This window comes from Trichoderma citrinoviride (genome assembly GCF_003025115.1).
Source record: "Trichoderma citrinoviride strain TUCIM 6016 unplaced genomic scaffold BBK36scaffold_11, whole genome shotgun sequence".
NCBI classification, from domain to species: Eukaryota; Fungi; Ascomycota; class Sordariomycetes; order Hypocreales; family Hypocreaceae; genus Trichoderma; species Trichoderma citrinoviride.
In genome coordinates, this window is record NW_020194719.1 from 1,081,852 (window position 1) to 1,102,034 (window position 20,183).

The 20,183-nt window shown below is 53.2% G+C and overlaps 5 protein-coding genes across 5 annotated transcripts; 3 read left to right on the forward strand and 2 right to left on the reverse strand.

The window, feature by feature from the left end:
• Positions 1 to 1,683: 1,683 nt before the first annotated feature.
• BBK36DRAFT_1124039 (hypothetical protein) lies at positions 1,684 to 3,271 on the reverse strand (the record flags this gene model as incomplete). Its single annotated transcript, XM_024891125.1, has 2 exons — positions 1,684 to 2,701; positions 2,778 to 3,271. The coding sequence occupies 2 exons, from the start codon at positions 3,269 to 3,271 to the stop codon at positions 1,684 to 1,686; spliced, it is 1,512 nt and encodes a 503-aa protein (XP_024747665.1).
• Positions 3,272 to 5,832: 2,561 nt separating this feature from the next.
• On the forward strand, positions 5,833 to 7,701 carry BBK36DRAFT_1179146 (hypothetical protein; the record flags this gene model as incomplete). Its single annotated transcript, XM_024896164.1, has 3 exons — positions 5,833 to 6,092; positions 6,173 to 7,523; positions 7,579 to 7,701. 3 exons carry the CDS (start codon positions 5,833 to 5,835, stop codon positions 7,687 to 7,689), a joined length of 1,722 nt encoding a protein of 573 aa, XP_024747666.1. The 3' UTR covers positions 7,690 to 7,701.
• A 1,017-nt stretch (positions 7,702 to 8,718) lies between these two features.
• Positions 8,719 to 10,487, forward strand: BBK36DRAFT_1179154 (hypothetical protein). The gene is made up of 5 exons (XM_024896165.1): positions 8,719 to 8,878; positions 9,014 to 9,199; positions 9,308 to 9,746; positions 9,807 to 10,179; positions 10,253 to 10,487. Exons 1-5 carry the CDS (start codon positions 8,725 to 8,727, stop codon positions 10,475 to 10,477), a joined length of 1,377 nt encoding a protein of 458 aa, XP_024747667.1. The 5' UTR covers positions 8,719 to 8,724; the 3' UTR covers positions 10,478 to 10,487.
• Positions 10,488 to 10,610: 123 nt separating this feature from the next.
• BBK36DRAFT_1124089 (hypothetical protein) lies at positions 10,611 to 15,337 on the reverse strand (the record flags this gene model as incomplete). The annotated part of the gene is made up of 7 exons (XM_024891130.1): positions 10,611 to 11,033; positions 11,103 to 11,255; positions 11,326 to 11,499; positions 11,830 to 11,900; positions 13,455 to 14,228; positions 14,498 to 14,699; positions 14,765 to 15,337. The coding sequence occupies 7 exons, from the start codon at positions 15,335 to 15,337 to the stop codon at positions 10,611 to 10,613; spliced, it is 2,370 nt and encodes a 789-aa protein (XP_024747668.1).
• A 687-nt stretch (positions 15,338 to 16,024) lies between these two features.
• BBK36DRAFT_1161404 (hypothetical protein) lies at positions 16,025 to 20,171 on the forward strand (the record flags this gene model as incomplete). Its single annotated transcript, XM_024894366.1, has 6 exons — positions 16,025 to 18,188; positions 18,251 to 18,433; positions 18,492 to 18,551; positions 18,609 to 18,656; positions 18,728 to 18,883; positions 19,054 to 20,171. The coding sequence occupies 6 exons, from the start codon at positions 16,025 to 16,027 to the stop codon at positions 20,169 to 20,171; spliced, it is 3,729 nt and encodes a 1,242-aa protein (XP_024747669.1).
• Between the last annotated feature and the right edge of the window lie 12 nt (positions 20,172 to 20,183).

A 20,183-nucleotide genomic window follows, 5' to 3' on the forward strand; every position in this document is an offset into this window, starting at 1 on the left:
TGGAGAGCGACGATATTCTCTGCCACCGCTTTGCATCCTGGTACGAGTTGAAGTTTCTCTTGTTGCCGCAATGGCTGGCTGGACCAGCATCCATGCCCTCCTATGCGCCACGCCACATTGTGCTGTAAAATTAAGAGATCCACCTGAACGGCGTGACTCTATATCGACACATGACTGGCTCGTCATGGCGCACAACAACATAGATAATCTCCCCCGGTCTTCTTCCCACGTTCAGGCCCGTACCTCCCGTGAAACCTGTTTTCTCCTCGCGATCTTGCAGCAGCACATCGGCCTTTTGGCTTTTGACTTTGGCCGATTCCCCAACGATGATTTGGGTGCACATCTCCGTTAATGGTGAAACCCTCCCATGCGCAGGCCACTTTGAATGGGATTCGTGCCACCCTGTATTAGTTTCCACCTGCAAGCAGCACAACGATACACACACCGTTTTCAGATAACCAACTTTACCTGCAACAGTGGAAGACGCGAGAAACTGGCTAACACTGCGTATTTTCTTCACATCACAAATGCCGTGCTCTGGCCTCACGAGGCTGTGTGAACATGGCACAGAAAGCTCAGCTCCGGCGCCGAGGCATTGCCCTCCGTTGAGGGTTCAAGCCTCGTAAGACGATCTCTTGTTGGTAAGTCCATCAGATGTAGGCCCTCCGCCTACCTTGTTGTGTTACTGCTCGGGAAAAGGCAGCTGTCTCCCTTGCATTGGTGTGCGAAGGAAGAGGGGATGAAAATTGCCATGACGCGTTCACGCCGAGTGACGGGGCCTATTCATATATGCACGGCACCATATATGGAAAGCTCAGGCTCCCAACTCCAACGAAGGTTATCGTCACACTGCCCGGTTCACTTGGCCGCTTGGCATAACAACACATCAACTACACCGATTATCTCGTGGCACGAAAGGAACTGAAATCAGAAAGCATGTTTCCGTCCCTGGAATAACAAGACGGTCAGATGCCTCACATGACATATGAAGCCATCACCATGTGGTAGTACTGCGTTTTCGCAGCCTGTCCCCTTCCGAGGTCAAGTCCGACACCCTGGTTTAGACAAATCGATAACAACATTGTTTTGTCGGCCCCCATGGTCTACGTATGTTGGGTTTCTTGGGCAATCCATTTGACTCTCGAAGCGCTTTGAGGAGCCGGTGCCCAGTTTGTTGCCAATGCAACCGTTGGGTAGTCCGAAAACTGCCGTCTGCCACAGGCGACGGGGCCTAAGAATAGCTCTCTTCGAGATGTTGCCTATTATTGTATCTGAAGTTCATTGAGATGCTTGGATAGGAAATGCGAAGCAGATTTACGCCCGCAGACGCACCATCCAGGAACAGAGTTTGTATCAAACACCCGACTACTAGGTATGCAGGTGATGAAGCTTATTCCAGCTCTAACCAGAATCCCGACAAACGCCGCTTTGCTCATCACCGACATGCAGGGTCAACGTCCCAGGATCAAACTCTATTGCAACGAGTGATGATGTTCAAATAATGCTAACCGAATATCGCCCGTGAATATACATGCTTGACAATTTCGTTCCGTCGTGATTCAAATGATAGCTTTTGGGTAGTCCATCATGCCATTGCTTGCCGAGACACAGAGAAGAGTGCATGCTGGAAGCAAAGACCGGCGGACGCAAAACACAAATTCCCACCGTGACACAAAAATAGCTTCACCTCTTGATGATCCTCGTCGGCACCCGATCGCCGTTATACTTGACCGATGCTGGAAGCTTTCCGGACCGGCTACGAGGTGGCCGAAGGGTAGAGGACGTATGTTTGTTCCTGTTTGCAAAGGCAACGATGGGCTTCAGCGGCAGCGCGAGTATCTCCAGGACAGCCTTGAAAGGGAACGTCACTGCCGCCACAATCATGTTCCAAATCCAGGGGAGTAGACTCTGTCGCCCATTCGAGGTTTTCGCTGCTGCGGCTGCTAACGAAATGGCGTCGTCCAGCCTTGCGTGCATTTGAGTAAACCTCGACTCAGTCTGCAGCTGCAGGAGTGTCGCCTTCTTCTCATACCGCCTGACGGCACGATTCAGAGCGTCGAGCTCTGGCTGGATCGTGTTTCTGACGTCTCGGCTGACTGTCGCGGTGGTTGAGCTCAACGACTCCCCATGCCCGGCCAAGGTGTTGCTCTGAGACGTTGACAGACCCTCTAGCCTGTCCAGTCTCTTGAGCATCTCCTGTAGGAGTGTTTCAGTGCCAGCTTGTTGTCGACCAAGCGGGCTATCTTGCACAATTCTCTGCAGATGCAGAGTCCGAGACTGAACCAGTGTGATGATGTGCGATAGCACACGCAGCTCGGCAACCATGATGAAAATGGTGAGGTTGAAGTTGGAAACGAGTCCCTCAGACGGCCGTGTAAGTTGCCCTCTGATATAATGCAGGAGATATGCACTGAGCATCGGCATTAGAAAGCACGACAAGAGAGCGAGGTTTTCGTGGCGATAGAGCTCCCTGAGTGCAGCTTGTTGCTGTGCTGTCATCTGTTCCATTCGGGCCTCTTTCTTCTCTGAGCTCGAATCATCTTGTCCACTTGCTTCTTGTTCTTCGGGGACATCATCGAGCGGTGCATTGCCATTGGGAGATTTGGTCGCAGAGTCCAAGCCGCTGTCTGTCTCGAGCGACGATGTACTCATCGAGTGCTCTTCGAGGACACGGACCTCTTGTGCCGCATGATACCATTGCCTATGAACTGTGAGTTTTTATTGTCCATCATCCTACCAACTATGGTATAATATGAGGTAATTGTGCCAGTACATACCAAGGCTGCGTCACCGACCAATGGAGGAATATGGCCGCAAGGCCCAAGAGCATAATGTCGGTAACAACAGACGTGCCATTCTGAAAGAGGATCCCCGCAATAGCGGGCAAAAGAGCAAAAGCCAGCGACAGGGAAGCCAGCGGCGAAGCCTCATGGCTCGAGACCTGCTCGCCCTGAGGATACGGCCGGGGATTCAGGATATCGCGTGCCTCGCTCAGGCTGTATTCCGAAAAGTTGGAGCTCCGGCGTGGAGGCGCCTCCGCGGAGGACGAATCGGACGACATGTGCCGCGACATGGATGCTGACCGCATCGAGGGTTCGTCGACGGTTCTGGCACGGCGGAGAAAGTGGCCTGGAGGAGCGTTGCCAGCGGTGCTGGAAGAAGAGGAGTTTGTTGTGGTGCTGTGGCCGAAGCTGATGCCGGAGGTGGCGGCGTGGGCCGGCCTGGCTGAGGAGGAGGAGGCGGTTGAGGCCTGACGGCCGTCGTCTGGCATCAGTGCCGCGGGCATCGCCTTAGGATATGCAGGTTTGTGGAGGATGACTGCAGAGGAGTAATCGGTCATTGGACGAGGAGGTGCAGGGAGGAGAAAAGAGACGAGGGGGCATTTTCTGCAGGCGAGACATGGTCGTTACGTCAACTGGAACTCGAGACAAGCTCGTCCTTGTCTCGTCTGGGCGGGATTGTCACTGTGTCCAAGTTCCGGGTCAGTGACGCTCCAGCGGCCTTTGCCATTGAGCTTACCTGAGCTGGTGCTACGAGCACTAATTAGGTAGGGAGAGGCTAGCGCTCCCGCGTGGCTGGCTGGGCAGAATCTGGGGTACAGCGTGCTTGGGCTGGTTTGGGCAGGTGGTGGCTTCATTCGGTGTTGGTGGCATTCAATTAATGAGGCGTTGAGTTGCGAAAGTATGAAGTCTTCCTGAGACTGGAGATTGGGTGGTTCCCAACTTTCAATGTTATCTTGCGGTTAATTTCTCGAATAATGGTACAAGGTAGTGCTCGATAAGCATGGTCTCTCTGTACGTGACATTTTGCATTCCTTGCGCCAAAGCGCCAGCCCAATCGTGACGGCTCCTCTCCACTGGTGCAAACTTGGACGAAACCCTCCGCAGTGAATAAGGGACGAGAGGCGCCAGCAGCGCCTAGGATGATGACGGGGCTCAGTCATGAGGAATGATGATGTAACCCGTCCAACGTTAGCCTGTAGCTTTCCAGATTCTGGCGCCTCCAACCCAATGACAGCTTAATGTTGTTAACAAATCTAACAATTGGACCTAAAACATTCATTGTCTTTTCAGGGTTTGGGTATCAAGCCTTGTTCGTCTTAAGACTTACAAAAGTAGCAATGCGAAGCCACCCATCGGGAGTTCTCCGATCCAACAAAACAACTCCAACTGCCACTTTTCTCCGTAATTGGCCCTCCAACCTTGTCCGACCTCGTCAACTTGTCTTCTTCCCAGACAGCAACCAACAACTGCGGGCTGACAAGTCAGTTCCCAGAAATGAAGCCCTAGATCTTGGCCCCCCGGCCTCTCAGCTCTCGTCAACAAATTGACCCCCCAACTCTGCAGATCGTCACCGACGTCATTTTACAAGGTTGCATTAAACAATTTCCTCGCATGGAGTTGCACACGCAAACGGGCATGCCAATCTCAAGGCAATCTCGAGCCTTCCGATCACTAAACTCGATGCAGGCGGCAGTACGAAACAATAACCCTAGGGGAATTGACTAGCAGTGACAGCGGCCCGTGCAATATGGGAAGCGCACGGCTCGTTCAGCCCCCTATTCAGCGGTCTGTGGTCCATGTCGCTGCTAGTAGATCGAAGCTGAAAGGAGTTTTTTACGATCGCTTCTCTTTCTCCGCATAGCATGGGACCTGGACGGAGAGACCCGAAGGAAATTGTCCGGACGGCCCCCTTGTTTGCGATTGATGAGGCCTGACGACACGCGGCTATGCTGTTGTTGCTATTCTTGTTGCTTCCAGGGGTTCCCGCTAATCTACAGAGTAGAGGGCCTCGTAACTGAAGTGAATCCTTCTTGACAAGGCTGTTCCTTTCACCATAAGCTCTGGGTAAAAGCTTTTGCCGCGCCAGACATGAATCGTATGATGGGAGGAAGGCTAGAAAAGCCGTTATGTGCAGCCGTAGAGAGGCGGCACTAAGTGCACAGGCTTAGAAGCATCGTCGGAGCGCATGTTCGATTCCTCAGCCTGATGTGTCTGTAAGCCAGCTACTTCCAAGCATGATGACAGGAATCCATCTCATTCTGTAAGCCAGCATAAAGCCCTGTGTATCTATAGTATATATTCGGAAGCCAGCATAAAGTCATGCGTGCCTTTAGATCTTCGGGATGCCCGTGCCTCCCTGCCGTTGGCTTGTCGTCGTCACAAGATCGAGCGACAGCCAGACCCCGGACAGGGCCCAAACCCACGTCTAACGAGCTCAGCTTGGCCTGATCCTGAGCGCCACCTGCACAGCGTCCCCGAAGCCATGCCGCTTTCTCCAAGCTAGAGCCCTATCACAGCGGAACCGGGCCAGCATTGTCCATGCCGCGTCCATGTGAGGCCCTGGCCATGGCATTCGCTGCCGGCATGGATCATCAGGGCAGAAACGGCGTGTTAGTGGTATGTAGCATGCGCACTGGCAAGGCAAACAGGCGTCGACAAACGCAGATAAAGAGTAAGACTGCTCCCGGTCACGGCCACAGGACTTGTCTTGTTTTTTCCTTCTGCTCCGATGCGCGGATTTTTGGTTCCTGTCACTGGAGAGCTATAATTCCTTTTCCTTCTTCTCCTCTCCAACCCCTCTCTCTTTACTTTCCATTGCCATTCTTTCCTTCTTTTTTTCTTTTTTTTCTTGTTGTTCTTTGCTTTTTCCTCCTCCAATAATTTATTCGAGTTGGTTCAATCTCCACAATCTCGAGTTCCTTTCATTACACCAACTGCCTTTGTTGAGACCAACAATGGGCGTTTGAAAGGAATTGAAACTGCCTCCACTCTCTTCTTCCCGTCTTCCAATGTGCTGACTCATCGCACACCTGCCCAATCGATAACGAATATGCCATCACGTAACCGCCAGGCCAGAGAGTCCATCACCCGCACTAACCCGATCGAGCACGCGCCCCTGATTAGCCGATACGAGTACGGCCTCAACGCCAAACCATTCTCAGCGCCTCTCCGGCCGTGCATTTCCAACCCAGCATTGCGCTCCACGGCCTCTGCGGAAGCACCTGATTTCCGCCCGTCTTTCTTCCCAGCCTCAGCGTCGAGAGAATCTCGGGCCTCAGCTTCGCCCGGCAGCAGCTGTCCTGCGCCGACGTCGACATCGATCTCGACCTCGATCTTGAGCTCCAGGGCCGACGCGACCCCGTCACTCCCTGCCAGCGCGGTCGTCCCAGCGGCTGCGCCGTTTCCGCCTTTCCCACGGCTTCGTACGAGCTCCAGGCAATTTCCACCGCGACCGGCCCGCCCTCCCTAGGCGCGCAGGCAGCTTCTCGCTTGGACACCTCTGTTCCAGCCTCAACCTCAGCCTCAGCCTCGGCTGCTGCTACTGCTGCTGCTGCTTCGGCCTCTCACCAGCCTGCCCTTCCAGGACCTTCCAAGGCGCCGCATAATCCCGTCTTGCATAAGCGGAACCAGCACTCCATCTTCCGCACTCTCGCAACATCAGCCGGTGCCCCAACTCGCCTTCAGCGCCTCTCTTCTGCGCGACTGTGGAATCCCACAAACTCAACGCCCAGGTCTCCTGCCAACTCTCACAAGCGGCGCCCTTCCAGTCCAATTGAGACGCCCGTCCGGCTGCAACACCCGGCCCTCGACCAGTCAACCAACACTGCCGATCTCAACGTCACTGGCGCTGGCGACTATCCTCTGCTGACGCTCACCGAGCATAGACAGGCGAGGCACTCTTCGTCAACACCCATCAGCTTTCAGTTCGACTTGAGCGGGACCGAGAACAAGCGCATCAGCTTGCCTAGTTCAGTCCGCGCTTCGTACGACGAAAGGCGCTTACAAACCCTCTCTCCAACCCGGTTTGATCGCCAGAGTAGAGCCAGCGGCGATTTCACCAGTGAATCGCCGCCGCCCACCAAAACGCCAAAGGCCGACAAGGGCAAAGGCATCATGGTGCCCGACAATGATGAATCGGGGCAATCCTACTCCAGGGACCTGGAGCGAGGGCCTGATGTAATGGACCACCGGCGCTTTTCCAACATATCAATTGGGGACGGAATAGGGTCTGCCATCTCATCATCCAACTCGTCAATCATGGGCGAAGAAGTCCAGCCGGACCTAGGAGAATCGTGGGGACCGCAACACCCTTGCTTCCCTCACTTGAATCCCCATGTACCACCAGATTCTGCAGAATATGCCAAGACGCGGATCATCCGAATTCGCCGCGACTGGCTTCTCCAGGGGGACCTCGCTCCTACGTTTTCGAATCTGTACCCCGAGATCTTGGATCCGGCCGGGATCCCCGAGCCTGAATTCCGCCGCATCATAGACAAGCTCAACAAGGAACTGATACCGGCCTTTGATCCCTACAATCCCCGCAATGTGATGGATGCATTCTTGGGACTTGTTACTGGATGGCTATGGGACGACTTTGGCATGACGGGCATCAAGTCTCGACTGAACCACTTGGAAGCGTGGATTGAGAATTGGAATCGGGAGAAGGAAAAGACTACGTCTTCTGAAGAGGGCATTTTGCCGCCAAAACTCATTTCGCTCCGACGCACGGGGTACATGACTGTAAGTTGACTTACCAATTCAAGACTCCGTCGCCAATACTGATGGTTCTCTTTAGCTGGATATACAAATACCAGATCCGGAGATTGCCCCAGCTCCGAGTAGCACAGGCGCTGCCGAGTCAATCGCAGCTCTGCCTATGGAGCCGGCGCCGGTGCTCGTCGCATAAACAGCAAATGCGTCAAACGTTTATTTCCCTTTCCTTTCTCGAAGATTTTCTTCTCTTCTGGTATCTATACTTCCCATCTAATATTTTCACGACCAATGAAGGCGCCATGAGGAGAGCCGGCTCTTTGATTATGATTTGACCCCTCAATGACTCTGTTCTCTGAGGGGGTATGTTTTATTTGATACCACAGGCATCGCGCGGCGTTGGGGATAGCTTTGCTTCACGCTGCCTTTTGATGGGGTGGCAAGTTTTATATATGGGCGATTAGATGTTCGTCGCGCAGGAAAACGGAGACGAGGGCATGCGAATGCTGCTTTGGCGTCTCGAGTGTATATGCTCATGGGGTGTAGTTTGAGAGGAGTAGCCGTTGTACTTGATAGCGGTCGATTCGATTCGGACTTGAATATACTGTTGTGATTACTCTCATATGACTTTGTCCGTCGAAACAGGGACTATGCAGGCGTGATGCCCTCGTATGCCAGTTCTCCTGTCTCATGCTTCCTCCTTGCATCTGAAGCTTTCCTCTCGCTCACTCGCCCCCCTTTACGCTATCGCAGTGCTTACAGCATCCATACCGCTCCAACGGTCATCCTACCAAAAAGCATGGGAGTGCTGCAACATTGAATAAGACATTGTCTGTCGGTGTCGGCAGATATCTCAAGCGATCGGCCGACATTTTTTCGCAGAGGGCGGACCCGCCCATTTTGCCGGTAATAAGACGCATTTTGCTCTCCCTGGCAGGTCTGCATTCTCATTCCTGCGCGTCTTCGTCTTGTCTTTTTATTATCTTTTGAAATCGTCATATGCCTGACCGATACAGAATGACTTGCTGAGCATACGTCCCTTTTTTTGTTTTTATTCATTCTTCTTCCGTTTGGCTCCTTTCTTCACAAGTTTCGCGTTGGGAAGTTTTAGTATGGTAATGGTTCTGCTGAGCTTGGTATAGCCTTCATGATATATGAAGTTTGGAGATTTCTCGGTATTTTCATGATTGTGAGCTTTTCTTGGGAATTCACGGCCAGGTGAATAACAGCCATGGCTACGACGACGACAACGACGGTGACGGAAAAGAGCAATTGGCGAGAGAATAAAGCCTTGGTATGGATCTGGACGGGAGTCGAGTTTGTGGCGGCGCAGTGGCTGCTCATTGGATTTGGCGTGGCGTGCGTGTTGGGATGCTTCTTCCCGCGTGAGTTTTTCTTCTTCTCTTTTCTGCCGATGCCGTACATGTCTATCTTCGGGGTTATATATCTTGAGAGAAATGAGAGAGGGGTTTTGTATGAGGAGTTGGGTGATGCTGAACCACAGCTGACTGCCCATCCAGACGTCGCCGAGCATGGAGGCGTCATTCGATCAGAGTATAGCGTCTTATACGGCGCGGTGGCACTCATCTTCCTCATCAACGGACTGCAGCTCCCTCCCGAGAAGCTCAAGCAGAATCTGACGAACTGGCGGCTACACGTCATGGTCCAAGGATGTAGCTTCGTGATCATCCCCGTCATCATGCTCAGTAAGTCAACATCACCACCACCACCACTACCACCACAATCTTTCCCCTGCCCCCTATTCCAGCCAGCCAAATTCATATATCTTATCAATACTCACAATACAAATGCAGTCTTCATCCACATCTGCCTCGCAGCAGGCGCCCTCCGCCACGGCACGCCCTCGACCCCCGTCATCCTCGGCATGCTCGCCACGGCCTGCCTCCCGACGACAATCGCCTCCAACGTCGTCATGACGCGCTCCGCCGGCGGCGACGAGGCCGCCGCCGTCATCTCCGTCGTCATCGGCAACACGGCCGGCTCCTTCCTCACGCCCATCCTCATCTACGGCTTCATCCCGCGCGGCGCCGCCTTCGACGACTGGCGGCCCGCGGACCCGAGCACCCTGGGCGACATGTACGCCAACGTCGCCAAGCAGCTGGGGCTGAGCGTGCTGTTGCCGCTGGCGGTCGGTCAGGGGGTGAGGTGGTGGAGGGGGGATGTTGTTGCCAAGGTGTTGCGGGTGACGATGTTGGGGAAGCTGCCGACGGTTTGTCTGATACTGCTCGTATGGTCAGTACACCTTATTATTTTGAAGACACGTTCATGTTCTTAAGCTGACGTGGTAAACAGGACCACCTTTTCTGGCGCATTCGGCACTGGCGCCCTTTATAAGCTGTCCAAGGCAGATGTCATCTTCAACGTCTTCATCAACATTGGCCTCTACATCATCTTCACCCTCATCTGCTTCTACCTCGCCCGTCCGCCTGCATTTCTTGCAAAAGCTATCAACCCGCACGTCAATGGGTCTCGTCTGCCTGAGCGTCTAAAACGTATCGTCTCCGTAAAGAAAATGTCCAAGGAGCAGACCATTGCCGTGTGCTTCTGCGGCGCCGCCAAGACGACGAGCTTGGGAATTCCCTTGGTGACGGCCATGTGGACTCAGGCGGATGATTTGACGAGGGCTTTTATTACAATTCCTGTGTTGCTTTATACGATTGAGCAGGTGAGTCAAGGACATCATGCCGATTTCTGTTGTGAGTGTATGTTGATCAAGTTGCTGACGAACATGTCCATAGGTCTTCATGGCGCAAGGGCTGGTCTACTTCTTTAGGTGGTACTTGCGGAGGGATAGAAAATCTGATCGCGGTGGTACGGAACAAGTAGTTGGTGTAGAGCAGCCTGTATCAACCCACCGAGGAGATCATGAAAGTGACGTTACGGCTCATGACAATGATGATGAAGAGGTGGGACAAGTCTCGGCGGTGAGAGCTGAAGAAAAGGGGGCTATCAAGAGCGGATAGAGGGGAGAGGGGATATCTTGCAATTGAAATTCAATTCAAGTGCTCTATCCATTGAACAGCTTTCTTCTAACCCAATCTCTACCAACTCCTTGTTGATACATGTGAAGCAGATTTTATGTCAAAGCCCGACTATTCATGGCTCAGCTTCCACGGCAGCAACATGGCGTTTTCGGCGGTTTAGAATGTTGCGCAGAGAGTACTTTTGGCGAAATCCCATCTTTTCTGCATCCCTTTCCGGGCTTTGTTCCGTGTCTGTTTCCTGCCCGTCGTCTTCCTCCGATTCTGCGTCCTGCCCTTCGTCTTCCTCGCCTCCGGACTCTTGATCCTCATCTGTGTCTCGGCCCTTGTCTCCAGTAGACTTGGTACCAACACTGTCCCTGGCACGAGACTGCAAGAGCGCAACACGTCGATTGTTCCAGACTGCCCAGGCTATGACGCCCGCCATGATTGTCAACGTAAGCGGACCAGTCACGGCCCAATAGATCCAAAAGTGACGATTTGCGACTCGGCTGAGCGTAGGCTCGGACCAGTCAAACAGTGGCATGGCGAAGAACGACTGGGAGGCAATCAGTATATTGTATCAAACTCAGTCTGCATAGTTGTGAAGGGAGCCTTGAATGCTTACTGCAATAAAGGTGCCCGGTAAGAAAAAGGTGGTGAGCAGAGCGATAATCTTCATGGCTGAGCTGTCCTGTTTGCTCGCAACCGCCATCTCCTTGGAGTCTTTGGCGAGACCGACGTTGATGAGATTGTCCGATTGAGCAATAAGATTGAATAGCTTTGCAAAAATTAAGTATTCATCTTTGGAAGTGCCAGGTAATTCAGTACAAGAAGGAGTAGGTACTCACAACAGTTTGCTGCGTTTCCATCCGTTCCCTGATGCCGTTGAACACAATTACGCATTCGATATTATTCAAGAAGAACTCGACTCGCTCATGCAGCATCCGGCAAGGAAGCTCCAGGCTGCCTCGGCGTTCCTCTGGTAGAACTGTTTGAAGATGCTGCAGTTTTGCACGTATTATCTCTGCAGACATTCGACACCAAGACAATGTTCCCAGCGCCTGATAATACTGGCTTTGGAGTACACCTAGCTTCTTTACAAGAGTCCGGTAGTCGCTCGTCAGCTTCGGTTCATCACCAATTGCGCCAATTCCGTGTCCCGTCTGCTTCTCTACATTGTAGAGTTCGTTTGCGGGTCTCATGATGAGATCCACTTTCATGTTAAAAACCAACTCGACGGCCAGCAGCGGCAAGAGAAGAGGATGGCTGCACTGGATGAATTGGTCAATCATCGCCTCGAAAATGTCAAATCCGTAATTGTCGGGCTTGAAATGAAACACGCCTTGAGTCACGTTCACTTTGGGGTCATAGCGAAGAGCCGTAGTTATGGTCGGCAAGTCGGTGGTTCTTCGAACGATAAAGACTGATTGCAGTCAGCGGGTTGCACATTCTCACCAACTGCTACAGGGACCTGCCTTACCATAGCTGCCATCGCTCTGCAGAAACATTCCGCATCCTCCACAATATACCGTAGCGTAGTGCTTCTGGAAATCTGGGAGCCCGAAAGCAGCGTTCAAGGAATGGGTTTCTGCCTCTGTCAAGTGAGGAATTGATCCGACTTCAGCACAGGGTAATGCCACGAATTTCATGCCAGAAGATGGTTGCCGTCCATTGACAATTGGGATGGGCTCCTTCAGCCACGAGTTCATCGACTCTGTATGAAAGCCTCTGACTTGACATCTTTGGATCGGTAGGATTGTCTGCTCCTTTTTCTCATCTTCGTATCTCCAACATTCGATTGTTGCGACATTGAAATCCCTTCTCTCTTCAGGAAACCATGTACCGTCACCCCAATCCCACAACCATTTCCCATTCTCAGGGGTTGTGGAAGGGAGAGGATCACATTCTTCAGACATATTGGCTTCCTCGAAGAAGGGATGGGGACCTTGCGCCCAACACAGAGGCTACCGTGATGGCCTTTACTTCCTGGGAAGTGAGCTGCAAGGTTGTGGCGCCGTAATTGTTGGAAAGCGGCTGGAACAGGTATAAATATTACTGGGAAGTGAAAAGAAGGGAAGGATGAAATGAAGGAAACGGAGGAAGAATGGAAAGCAGGACATGTAGGAAGATAAACCTCAGCTGGGCATGGCTAGGAGCCTAGGACACAGCCTCGCCATTGTGGGCGGCCACGACGGGCCTTCCAATCACAGGCCAATCACTCCATGGTTCGGTGAGAACAAGATGAGCTGCATCTGCAGTTGGTTGTTGCCTGACAGGGGTGCCTCACCAGCTGAACTTGGGCATCCATCCATGCAGGAGGCTGGCGGCAATGGCTTGTAATATTGGTCTTGAAAGGATTATTCTTGGCTGTAGAGCCAAGTGGATTAAGCAATAACGGTTATGATTGCCCAATAACACAACTACATATATTTACATGTAGGGAGATATGCCGCCGCCACGTTGCATCAATCAAAGTCGTCCGAATTCTCCCTGCGCATGAACAGCGCAGGCATGCCTATCCCGACCGTATCATTCACATCGGGAAAGCTCTCCATCGTGAGAAACGGCAGATCATCTTCATCCCCATCGCTCTCTTCACCGAGAAACAGCTCCTGAACAGCCTCTGTGGAAAACGGAGTCGTAACCAGTACTTTTACATCCCCGTGTGATGATGGCTCTGCACCACGTCCTTGCTTTGCCGTATTGCGGAATTGGAGAAGTGCCTTCATAACGGCCAGCATATCGCCTTCGAGCTCATTCGTCTCGTAGTCACCGATTCCGTCGATGATACAGACCAGAGTGCGATCCCTGGGCAACTGTTGTCGAACTAACTGGACAAAGAGATCACATAGCTTCGAGATATCGCAGCCTTCTTTAGCAACACTCTCCAAGTCTATGCTCATGTCCAACTGTATGAGTTGGGGACCCATCTGCTGCAGAAGCTGAGCGATGAAGCTCCTCATAATCGCTGCGCCACCGACATTGGCGTCTTCCTCTTCGACATGGAAGCCGCAGAAAAAGACAAGAGTAATGTATCTCTCTCGCGCACGGAGCATGTTCACCAACAAGAAGCAGAAGAATGACAGCGGGGAGACCCTATGCGAATCAAGACTATGTGGTGAAAACTCCCCGTGGATCAGTAGCCGTGTTGAAGTGGGCGTGACAATCCACTGACGAAATTCTCGTGTCTGGGTCACTTGCACGGCTCGAGCGTGGTATTTTCTCGGGAGACGGTAACTGTAGTCCTTGACGGCCTGGAGATCTACGCTGTCGAGATCAAGTGGAATCTTGAGAATGTCGAGAATGCTGGAAGAGTTGACGATTCTCCGTTGTGGTGATACTGGCCTCGGATAGTTTGGATCCGAGAGTGCGTCAAACCAGGCTATCTGGCCGTTATTCATGACGAACGGCTGTTGGACCGGCTGAAGATATGTGTGATAGTGTACTGGCGGTGCGGCAATAAGCTGGAACTGAGCATTGTAGCTCGCAATGTGCTGGCTTTGCCATGTAATGGACGGGTCTGCAGGAACAGGTGTCGAAGTCCTGGAAATCTCCTCCATAATGGCAAGTCTGTTGAGGATATTTTCCTGGTTAGCGAGAATCTGCATCTGGCGCTTCTTGTTCTCTTCGGCGTCGTTGAGCATGATGAGGACGTTGTTGCATGCTTCGGCGGAGAATTGGTGGATGTCGTTGAGCACGACTTTGGTCTGCTTTGAGTCTTGCCTGGTTTCCATCTGGAACTGTTGAACCTCTGCAATAACAGATTCATTAGAAGGCATTGGGACGTATCATCTGCTCGTAGATGCTCACCTGTCCGGATAGCAGAAATCCCAAACTGGGTGTACATCATGTGGGCGTTTTGTGCCTGTTGAATGAGTTTCTCGCTATGTGTTTTGATGGCCTCGAGTCGTTTGAGGAGAGCCTCTTGGTATCCTTTTTTCCCTCGATATACTACAGAGAAGAGCCGTTTGACTTTGTCGCGTTAGCCATCAAGTCTTGTTAATGAGAAGTCACACATACTTTGCTTGGACAAGAAGAAGCCAATGCCATCCTCAATCGCCTTCATCACAGCCACTACCAGGGATATGGTCGAGTCTTTAATCCGGCTACTGTCTGGGAACGTGATTACGTAGACTTCGGCGTTGTTGAAGAGCTCCTGGACCTCTGTCTCATCGAAGCTCGAGGTGACCTTTTCCCGTACCTCAGATGCCACTTTATACGCCTTAAAACATCGAATCAGCAACTTGCTCGGATACCTGAGTCAAGGGTAATGGACATGGAGCTTACGTTGAGAAGCAGCTGCACTGCCCCCAATACCGGAGAAACGTATTCAATGTTGGGAATGAGGTTGATGATATTTGTCGCCGGCTCAGCAGCATTATCCCCAATCTTGCGCATCGTCCGCTTACACCAGCCGCGAAACTGCTTCTGCGAGCCATCGTAGACTTCTCGCGCTCTGTGAAGCTGGTTGTTGATGCCTTTCCACGTCGTCTGGTTGCGGATGCTATAGCCTAGCTTGCTGATCCCATCAGGCTCGTTTGGATACTTGGTCACGAACGCGGCCATTGCGTCGGAAAAGACGAGGCCCCAGAACTTTTCAGGGTCTCCGACGTCTCCCATCTGACATATCGGGGCAAGTTGGTTGCTGGAAGTCTGGCCATTGGCGTTGGAGTTGCTTTCGACCAAGGCTTGATCGGTTGACGAGGTTCTGTCCGATACATATCTCTGCAACATGTGATTGTAGTGAGCGTTGGTGTTCCTGAACACGCCGTGGTGTTCCGGAAGCCGGTTGTCAATAAAGTCGACTGAGGGAGGCTGAAGGTGTATAGGCGGAATCATCGACGAGGACTCGCTCGCCATGGCTATTTCCGGTCTAAATCAGAGAGAGAATCTCCTAAGCAAGTATCGGACTCAAAAGGATAGTCGTCTTATAGCTGACGCATGACGGGTGTATCAGATCCGGGAACAGACAGACAGACAGAACGTCAACTGTAACAGAAGTGGAACTTGGCCTCCCTGGTGAATATTCTATATCCCTTGTGGATTTCCTGTCACTCTCATCGCCATGAGACGGAAAAGCCTTACCCCTCATTCTAATTATATCGTGATAATCAGCTACTACTATTCGTTTGAGCTAGCCACTTTGCATGCAGCGCATGAGCGGCTGAGCCGTTTTGTTCCTACCAAGAGCGTTGCCGACCCTCCACAAACGGCTCTATCCCTTGCAAGCCGTCAGACGGAAAAGCAAGAGGTTGCGTGGTATTATTCTCCTGTTCGCCTCAGGTTTCCGCAAGTCGTTCATTTTATAGGCTGCATTGCTGCCTAATGTATATAGGTTCCTTGAACCTGTTGCGCAGTTGTAGAGGGCGCGTTCATTGGACGGAGGATGCGGCTTTGGTGTTGAGACCCCTGTCGTGCGTGGGAGTTATAAGTGCGGAATGGTAACTTACAGCTGAGGGATATTACATAGGTAGACTTGGAGTTTCGAGACTCGATTGACCATCTATCGCATGGTTTCGCACTTGATGACACTCCAGACTTGCAATCATGGCTGCCGCCCTTGACGGAGCGACAGTCGCTTCATTAACCCCAAACACAACGACTCTGTCCGACATCACCATGGCCGACAGCATGAAGTCGACTATCCCCGCCTCCGACCAAGCAGACAATCAGCAAGGAAGTATGGAGCAGTTGCTGCTCAAGCTGCAACAAAGACTCAACGCCGTAGAAGAAGACGCCAAACGGGAGAGACGCAACAGGGAGCGGCTCGAAAGACAAATGTTCGGCCTTGGGCAAGACGGTGTCGGAGACAGCACCGCCTTCTTCGACTCGATAGATGACATGAACGAGCGCTCAGAGGAGCTGATTCAAAAGACGTCGACATCGTACGAGTCCTGGCGCAGGCTGCGAAAGATACGCGAGAACCTCCGGATCATCGAAGAGACGGAGAAGAGCAGGGATACGCTCACCAAGAAGGAGCAGGAGTGGTCGACTTACTGCGACGTCTTGAAGGCGCAGCTGCAAGATGCGCGTCCGGGAGTGCAGATTCCAACGCTGGAAGAGGTCAACGGAATCACAGGCAACGACTCCGACGACGAGGACGACTCGGGCAAGAACCTCCCCAACGTCGTCAAGGCGGAAGTCTGCCCCATGAGCTGGACGGCGTTCAAGTTCCAGCAGCACGGCGACTCGAGCCGCGATCTCTGCGTCATCGAGGTGCTCACGGAGGAGCCGTCCATTACCTTTGACGGCTACAACAACCCCTGGTTCATGCGGTACACAGAAAAGTCGCTCAACATCTCGACCAACGGCAACACCCAAAAGGTAGAGCAAAAGGTGGCCTCGTGGGCGGACATTGTCAACAGTCCCAACAGGGGCAAGCAGCTCATGCCGGAGCGGATCCGCATCAGATCGATCAACATCATCAAGATCCTCAACAACATCTTCAAGACAAAGGCCAAGGACTACCGCATGAACGGTGCCGTGGTCATGATTCGGCCGTTCCGAGCTCTTGTGCATTACAACCGGGAGATTCGCGCCAAGTTTGCCGAGCTCAAGGACAAGTTTGGGGATGATGCTCTCAAGGTGCAGGACACGGATGGAGCAAAGGCCTCGGCAGCAGATCAAGACAACAAGCCTGCAGAAGCCAAAGACAAGCCTTCAACTGGTCAAGACAAACCTACAGATGCCAAACCCGACAAAGCCGACAAAGAAGCCAGCGACGAAGAGAAGCCAAGCGAAGGCAACGAAGCCGTCGAAGAAGACGAATTCACATCCTCCCTCACGGCCTACCAGCACCTCAGCTGCCTCATCGACTTCATGGACAACACCATCCAGGCCAAGATCGACTACCTCTCGGGCACGCAGCCGCGCACCATCTCCTTCAACCACCTCTGGTACCTCTTCAAGCCGGGCGACGACGTCGTCGGCCAGGGCCGACGCCAGGCGTACCGCGTCATCAGCATCACCAGCACCGGCCACAAGGTCACGCCCCCCTGGCGCAACTGGAAGCGCGACGAGAGCGAGCCGGCGGCGTCCATCACGCTGTTCTGCGTCTACATTGACTTTGACGGCAAGCAGCTCGGCCCCGTAAGCAAGTCCTTTGTCATCTCCAAGTTTGACGGCGAAAAGGCCATTACCGCGCTGGAGGTGTATCCCATCCGCTTCGCAGAGACTCCGACAGCAACCTACCAAGCCACCAGGGACGACTCCCCAAGGGACGCCGACCCCAAGGCGAGCTTCCAGCAGGAGCTCATCGACCGCGGCAACATGTTCATCGAGGTCGCCAACGTCAAGCACATGCACTACAACGGCTTCACCCTCGAGGCGCGCGACGAGGTCGACAGCCAGGTCATGGTCGACTTTGCCGAGGCCTTTGCCGCGACGCAGGGCAACGGCTGGCAGCCCGAGATCGAGTCCCTCATCGGAAAGGATCTGGGGGGCTCGGGGTCTTCCGAGGACGAGACCTGCTCTGCTGCGTGTTGCGCGGGGGAGTATATATACAACGACAACTATGTCGACAAGACGAGGAATGAGAATTATATCGCCGAGTTGATGCCTGGGCCGGATGAGCCGAACGACGAGCCTTCGGTGGCGATTTACCCGCGGCCGTTGAAGGAGATTACGGCGACCAAGGGGACCTTGACGAAGGACGACTTGATCATCATGTCGTATCGGGTGTTTGGGTTTGTGCTGAGGAGCCGTAAATGGGGTTCGTCACTTGTCCCTCCTATGATGGTCATGGAGATGAGCGTGTGCTGACTGTTGCCATAGCGAAACTCGACCTCAAGTATCTCAGCCCCGTCAGCGAGGGCTCAAAGGAACAGACGGCGTTTGACCAGCTGGTGCTTCCGAAGCAGCACAAGGACATTGTCTACTGTTTGGTTGACCAGCACTTTCGGAATAAGGAGGCGAGGGTCAGCGATAACGAGGAGGTGGACATTATTCGAGGCAAAGGTAGTTTCCCCCCTTGAATAAGACCTTTGAGCGCAGCTCGGCTGACTTGTTGATTCAGGAAAGGGTCTCATTCTTCTTCTACATGGAAGTCCAGGTGTTGGCAAGACGACGACTGCCGGTAAGCGCAATGGTTGAGCAAAACTCTTCTTGTACGTGTGCTGATATGCGGTTACAGAGGGTGTCGCCGAACGCTTCAACAAGCCGTTGTTCCAAATCACCTGCGGTACGTTGCCCTGGAATGTCTGCGTGGCTCACAGGGTTAGACGAGGGCTAACATGTGGACTCGACTTCCAGGAGATCTTGGTGCAACTGCCAGTGAGGTTGAAGCAGCCCTGGAGAGAAACTTTAGCCTCGCCAACCGATGGGGCTGCATCCTCCTCCTCGACGAAGCAGACGTCTTTCTCGCCCAGCGCTCCCCCAAGAACTTTGTTCGAAATGGTCTCGTGGCAGGTAAGTCTCACCTCCAATCTCCCCTTATCCTCCTATCATTCAGCCTCCCCCATATCTGTTACCCTCCCCCCCTATCTCTCCCTCTCCCCCTTTTTTTCACATCTCCCTTCCATCCTTCACCTCCCCCCCTATTCGCCCCTAATAAAGAAACACTCTGACTTTGTCAAAAGTCTTCCTCCGCGTCCTCGAATACTACGCAGGCATCCTCTTCCTAACAACCAACCGCATCGGCGACTTCGACGAGGCCTTCACCTCCCGCATCCACATCTCCCTCTACTACCCGCCCCTCGACAAGGCCTCGACGCGCGAAATCTTCCGCCTCAACCTGCGCATCATCAAGCAGCGCTTCCTCGACAAGGGCCGCGACATTGACATCCACGAAAAGGACATCTTGCGCTACGCCACCGCGTACTGGAAGAAGCACGAGAACATGCGCTGGAACGGCCGGCAGATCCGCAACGCCTGCCAGACGGCGCTGGCCATGGCCGAGTTTGACGCCCAGAATCAGAGCACCGCAGGAGGAGGAGGAGGAGGAGGAGGCGAGGGAGGAGGAGTGAAGAAGGGCGTGAGGGACGAGAATGCAAAGGTCGAGCTGACGCACTTGCACGTCCAGATCGTGTCGGATGCCTATCTCGAGTTCATGCGCTACCTGAAGAGCATATACGGCTTCAGCGCGGACGAGGTCGCCAAGAACATGCGTCTGCGCGCAAAGCACCCGAAGGCGAAAAAGGACGAAGAAGATGATGACGACGACACGGACGACACGAGCGACGACGAGGCCATCTACGGGCCCGTCAAGGCCGGTCTCCAGCGGTCGCCGTCCATGCCCCCAAACTCGGCCATGAGCGCCATGGCGCAGACGATGATGGGGATGCCTTCCATGATGAATCCCTCTTTGTCGAATACAAGCCATGCTGCTGTTTCCGCGGGAATGGCAACCCCTTCTTCGACGGCTGAATCTGCTGCTGCGGCTGCTGCTTCTCCTCAGCATATGATGCAGGCGCCGGGAGCATACATGATGGCCAATGGCCCGCAGGGCATGTACTGGATGCAAGGCAATCCACAGCAGTTCCAGCAGGGACAGAACCAGCAGGGGCATTACATGATGAGTAGCCAGCCGGGCATATTCAATCCGGGACAGCAGCAGCAGCAGCAGCAGCAGCAGCAAATGCCCGGCCAGAATTGGCCGCCGAATGGGAACGGGAACTGGCCCATGATGCAGAACCCGATGCCTTCCCACGGCATAAATCGTGGGAATGAGGGAGCTTCTCCGGTGGCACAATCGTAGAAAGACAGACTA